The following is a 6,057-nucleotide window of genomic DNA, read 5'->3' as shown; positions in this document are numbered from 1 at the left end:
GATATTGTTACAACAAACAACACCGAATTGAATGGGAAAGTCTAAAGCCTAAAGTGTCTAAAGAGAGTCTGAGTCTGTTTACACCGCAATGATTAATTCTCATCTTATTGTAATAGACATTTTAGGTCAGCGTATTCACGGAAAGATCAAGGAAAAACATTTCAAAAATTTGAACGTCTGTTTTGATTTGAAGAGTGTGTGGTGAGTTCTAATATTCTGAGACAAAACAACCAGAGTCTACTTTTATTTTTAGATATCTTTGTCTTAATCAATCGGCTATAAACTGATCAAAGACTTAATTGAAGATAAGATCAGTCATTTTCACGTGACGTCTTCAAATTTTAACATCTAAAACAAAGGAGCCACCAAAGTGTTTGTCCTCTTAGTGCATAAGAGGTGATAAATTAATATCTGTTTACAACTTTTCAGCTCAATAGCATTCTTCGTTTCAAACCAGCGCATTTTGAATTGCAGAGTTATGCCAGTACATGACATAAAGTTGCGATCACTTTTGTCAACACAACGCAGGGTACGCATCAAGGCAAAATTTCTGCAAATCACGGCTTCGAACCAACATTGGGAAACAAATCGGTCCTTCTATCAGGCAATTGATTTCTGGCATGATATTGCTCATTACCTGAAAGACCTCAGTGCATTTATAGGATAGAATAGAAGCTTTATCAACGTGTCAATCAGCCTTATAGCCTGGAAAAATCCCATACTAACGTTTGCTCAAGAAGTAAAACATTATTTACCGTCAGAACAATACTCTAAGTACTTTGGATAGAAACGCTATAATTTTTTTTTTAATAAAGTTTATTGACAAATCAACAAACCGTACAACATTACATAATCTTTTACAATACACTATTTACAGCTGCAAGCACAAAAAAAAAAAAAATAAAAATAACAAAAAAAAAAAAAAAAGTAAAACATTATTCACCGTCAGAACAATACTCTAAGTACTTTGGATAGAAACGCTATCATTTAATTACAACATCATGAAGCATGACGCATCTATTTTTTTATTATAATTAACTCTAAACAGTAGGGGCTAACTCGAACACTTTACGGTTTCTTTGGCCTCTACGCTCCAATTAACAATTACCCTCTTTGCTATTCTTTCTAATCAAGTTGTATAAGTCAATAAAGGGCCTTATTTATACTATTATCAAATATATGTATATATTAACCTCGTGATTTTTAGCCACTGTTGAGAAGTTAAAGTATTAAGAAAAGTGTTCATGTAAGTGTTTGTTTTTTCAGTTCAGACAATCAGCAGTCGCCTAGATAACCAAAGAAAATTCAAGACGTTATTATAAACACTAATTTCCCGTCCGCCATATTGGAGGACCACGGAGGTACACCAATATGGCGGCTCCATACTGGGCTCAATAAATTTAGACGGAACATTTCACCGACGAATGTCTGAAGTTTGGGATAACACGCAGTCCTAAAATTTGGAGAACTGTCCTCTTTATTTATCCCCTATAATATCACATTTTCTTGACTCTATCCACTGGATCGTTTTCGATATAATTTTTAATTGCACGAATGAGTGGAAACCATCTAAATGTTATGAATGTTAAATCATATAGCACAACAGACAAAGAACTGAAGTGGAAATTCACACGTAGAAGATCTAAAGAAGATTTCGTAAGGACACTTTAATAGTAATAAGGGGCTTATTCCATAGGTGGAAAATTTAAAGAGAATTCACTTTGTGTCGCGATTAATTAACTACTGTAACATCCATGAAAAAATAACTTGAATTAAACCCGGAAACTATACAGCGAATCACATAAACACTGACCCGAACTAGTCACATTGATTTCGGATATTTCTTTAGGGGAAAGCGGGGAGACTTTGCGTGGGTAACTCATGAGGAATGATGAGTTAAGTATTCCTTTGACTGAAGTAAAGATTATGTAACACCTTAAGCGTTGCTGACTCTCTGTCGGGACTATCGGAAGGCTCTACCGGAAACATCGACCGACGACATTTTACCGACAGCTGGTCGATGATGTACTACCTTGATCGGACCCGCGATATCTTCGAACTGAAGCCAGTGAAGTCTGGAAACATGCGGCAATTTTTAAAGGTCTTAAAGGCTCTGAAATAGATAGAATTTACACATACCCGGCTTGGCACGTAATATATTCACCCGAAATCACTCAAGCAGAAGAAAATTTAGAAGACAAACATCAACCGTCAGCACCAAGAAACAAGCCAACAATTTAATGGAACCGAGGAAACTTAATTTTACTATGCTGATTCTGTAATCTTATTGCAAAATTCGTTTAAGTCGACTGACACTAAAATTTACAGGCAACAGTCCATCAGAGATTTCAGGTTGACTTCGAGTCACACAATGGTGACATAATATATGTCACGCTCAGTAAGCACGTGGTCGATCGGCAAATAGAGCTAAAGAAAGCTTGGTTTTGGTGACCCAATGCTGTTTTTTACTCGTTTGTTCAACCACTTTGATCAAACCTGCCTTGGAAACCGTGCAAAACAAGTGAAAATATCAGAATTAGAACTAGCTTTACATTGGGATGAAAGCACATGCAATTTTTTGACGAGTGCGGGGGATTAGCTCAAATGGTAGAGCGCTCGCTTAGCATGCGAGAGGTACCTGGATCGATACCCGGATTCTCCAATGCTACCTTTTTTACTTTTGTCTCCTTCTTTCTTTCCTTTTTTTTTTCCTGCTTCTGTTTTCAGAATTGTCGTTTGTTTATTAAAAACTGGATTTCTAGGTGGAAGAGTAAGCCTTTTACAAACTCTACAAGAAATGATACTTTTGTTACCCTCCTGCGATAGTTGGCTAAAACTGGCGACTTTCAGCTAAAGCCGTATTTTCAAAGTGGATTCGTATTATGCATGCTTTGAAACTTTTCCAGATAGGCCAGTTCGAGGCCTATAAGGAAGATCTGAATTCGTATATCGAACCTTCATTCAAGAAATCCTCTTTGAAGGCAAATTTTTTTTTCTGGTCAAAACTGCGCCGACGTCACTGCAATATTGTCTTGATTTTTCTTAGCAAGAATAAACTAAGAATTTTTACCCGTCTAAAAACAGATCTTTTCTCCTTACATATTCGCTTTCTTAGCTTTTGTTCATCCTAGTGTTAAAAGTATGCAAAACAGTCGAATAAAGTTTGTTGCTTTTTACGAAGTGAAGCACAGTTCGCTGCGCAGCCGACTGCTGCCCGTCATCAGTTTTGGCGGGAAATTTGGCGCCAAAAATATGACAGTCCGCGGCAGTGCACTCTACTTTGAAAAATGAAGCGCTTATGAGGAGACAGTTATGAAACCTAACCATTCGGCAAGCGGCAGCGCTGTTTAAAGTTTAGCTTAATTGGTAAGTTTTCTATGAGCTTTCAAAAGGTTTCTTTTGTAGTTTAAATATTCATAGAGCAGCCGAAAACTTCGCTTACAAACTTCGAAAATTCCGGCAAGATAAGTTTAAACTTCAGTTTATGAAACATGGCAGTTAATGGAAAAGTGAAAAGAACTGACTTGGATGACCTGATTCAAGAATTTCTACAATGGCAAAAGGTAAGCTTAAAAACATTGTTCCTAAAACTGATATTTGTTCAGTCTTATCTGTATATTTTTTGTTCAACGTTATATTCAGTATTTATTGAGGAATTAGGCTTTAATCTTCTTGCTTATTTGTCCTTCATTGTTCAGTTGTTTGTTGCTGTGGTCAATCCACAGAAATTTTAGTAAATAGAGACGACAGCAATGGCAACGAAAACATCGCTTGAAAATATAAGTTCGCGTTTATACTTGTACTACTTTGCGATTATTCCCGGCCAATTCGTTCCACTTGTGCAATGTGGCCGAACTATCCAGTAACAGAAGAGGTGGGAACAGCGTTCAAGTTAAGACAGAGAATAAAGAAATTACCGTCAAGTGCTCACGTTCTCCACAAAACCTTAAATTTGGTCATTTCACGTTGTTGTTTGCCTTGGCCGGGGACGACGAAGAAAAGTACGAAAATTCAGTATAACGCACGTGCATAGCCGTCGTTTTTTCTCATTAAATTCTATTGTTTTGTGACGATTTCGTTGCCGTCGCCGTAGTAGCTTCTTAAACTTCCTATTTTTTAGAGAACGAGCAATACTCTCAATTCAATATTTCCCTTTTTGACAATCAAAACAATACCCTGTGAGCTAGAGGTTCCTTGGTAAAATAATTTCAACAATTGTGAAGCTCATCGGCTTTCGTTTGTACTAGGAAATTTTGACAGAACTTGAAAAAGCCGTTAAGGACAGACCGACCGACAAAATTCCCAGTTTACGGAAAAGCCATTTTTTTGCCGTATTTGTTCCCTCGAGATATTCTACTTTTCTTTCTACTTTTAGACACTGAGGGACGCAGCTCACGAAAATAACTGTTTAAAAACGGAAATACGTTCCTTCGTCAAGAAACTTCAATCCAGTCAGGAAGCTGAGAAAGTTGCATTGGAAGGTCAGTTTAGACACATGCTGTTTGGATGTTTGGATTGCTAGTGAAGTGTTACGAATTTCTGGTACGGTAAGATGACTTCAAACTTCCGAAATTGTGTAAAGAAAGCAGAGATTGCTAACATGGAGCAAGCAAGTTATAATCGTGACCTACACCTTTTTACCATCTCACGATGCACCTATCAATTCGAAACTTCAACACAACCCACACCTAGGCAACCCCCCCCCCCCCCACCCCAATCCCCGGAAATTTAAACTTTTGAAAATAAGGTTGTTCAAATTCACGAAAGTTCAAATGCCCTATCCTTAAGTGCTTAGTCCAAGACCTTTCAATCAATCAATCAATCAATCAATCAATCAATCAATCAATCAATCAATCAATCAATCACTGTTCTTGCTTTGCAAACAGTGATATATTAATGTCACCTTCAAAAACTATTTTGAAAGCGTTTTGAGTGAGCCATTCGTTCACAATGGAGAAGTCCTGTCCCCAACTCCCCTGAAAAAGCAGGAAAATCCCATGCACGAATTCCGCTAGAATTTCCCGGTATGCAGTCAAATGGTCGGGGTCTGCACCCCCCCCCCCCCCACCAGTAGGGGAGGGGTGTTGAAGGTTCGAATTGATCGGTGATAAAGCTTTGGATATAGGGATTCGGGTAGCACGGAGGGAAACTGTACTAGGCACAAACCACCAACAGTCTAATATTCCCGGTATGGATATTTTGCATCATTGACATTTCCTTACTTGTTTTTTAATCTTCGTTAAAGTGGGTTCAAAGAACATGATGCAAAACTGTGATCTAAAAGAATAACTTGTTTCTGTTTTCTTATCCGATTTTAATTTTAAAGAAGCTGAAAAGTTAAAAGGAATGGTAGACAATCTTCATGCTGTTCTTTCCAAACGCTGTGATCAGGAAGGTAAACATATATATTGAACTGAGCAAACAAACCACTTAGGAGATAGATCAAGATGAGCCGCGGATATTTTTGTTTGTTTCTTTTTTCTAATTCGTTTGAAACAAACATATCTAGTATTTTCTCTTCTCAGATAGTAAGCTTTGTTATTTGTCATATGTATGATTATAAAAGCTTGAAAATAAGTCCAAGAAATCTTACTTTTTAAAATACCTTCCTTGGATAAAAAGTCAAATGATGCAGAGGTCTATATAAAGGTTTTCTTGTTATATAAAAAAAAATTCAACCGTCCCTCACTTCTCTCTGGAGATCGAGAGCCAAACACCTGCACGCGCGAACGGAAAACTCCGTGAGGGAATCCACGCGTAGCAGGCGCTTTCTCGTCATGTAATGCTTCGGTTGTCTTACAATGTGAAAAACAAGGGAATTCTCCATGTTTGTTTGTTTATTTGCGATGTGATCCCGATTAGCAAAGGAGCATGTACTAAACAAAATGAATTTAGTTCAAAAAAACAGTGTGTAATAATATTTGTTAAATATCGTTGTATGTTCCCTTTGTTTCTCCACCAGACGAAAATGAGGAACTGAAATCACAGATCGCAAAGATGACAGGGAAATCAAGCAGTCTTGAGGAGGTGAATATTGTGATCTCTTGTGTAACTTAA

The 6,057-nt window shown here is 37.4% G+C and overlaps 1 protein-coding gene across 8 annotated transcripts in view; it reads left to right on the top strand.

The window, feature by feature from the left end:
• LOC146468745 (coiled-coil domain-containing protein 152-like) overlaps window positions 1-6,057 on the top strand; it is a 53,875-nt gene that overhangs the window by 41,357 nt on the left and 6,461 nt on the right. For 2 of the 8 annotated variants that reach the window (XR_014867489.1, XM_085124535.1), the window contains exons 4-6: window positions 4,376-4,481; window positions 5,327-5,395; window positions 5,963-6,027. Coding sequence is in view for 7 of the 8 variants with exons in the window: in XM_085124535.1 (XP_084980661.1) it covers window positions 4,376-4,481; window positions 5,327-5,395; window positions 5,963-6,027 (240 nt within the window). In the remaining variant the exon portion in view is untranslated. Of the gene's footprint in view, window positions 1-3,280; window positions 3,564-4,375; window positions 4,548-5,326; window positions 5,396-5,962; window positions 6,028-6,057 lie in introns of those variants that run through there. The other 6 variants (XM_085124540.1, XM_085124541.1, XM_085124536.1 and 3 more) reach the window with 6 other exon arrangements.

The sequence above is a fragment of the Pavona decussata genome, unplaced genomic scaffold (assembly GCF_977016875.1).
Source record: "Pavona decussata unplaced genomic scaffold, jaPavDecu1.1 SCAFFOLD_130, whole genome shotgun sequence".
Taxonomy (NCBI): domain Eukaryota; kingdom Metazoa; phylum Cnidaria; class Anthozoa; order Scleractinia; family Agariciidae; genus Pavona; species Pavona decussata.
This window is presented reverse-complemented; position numbering and strand designations above follow the sequence as displayed.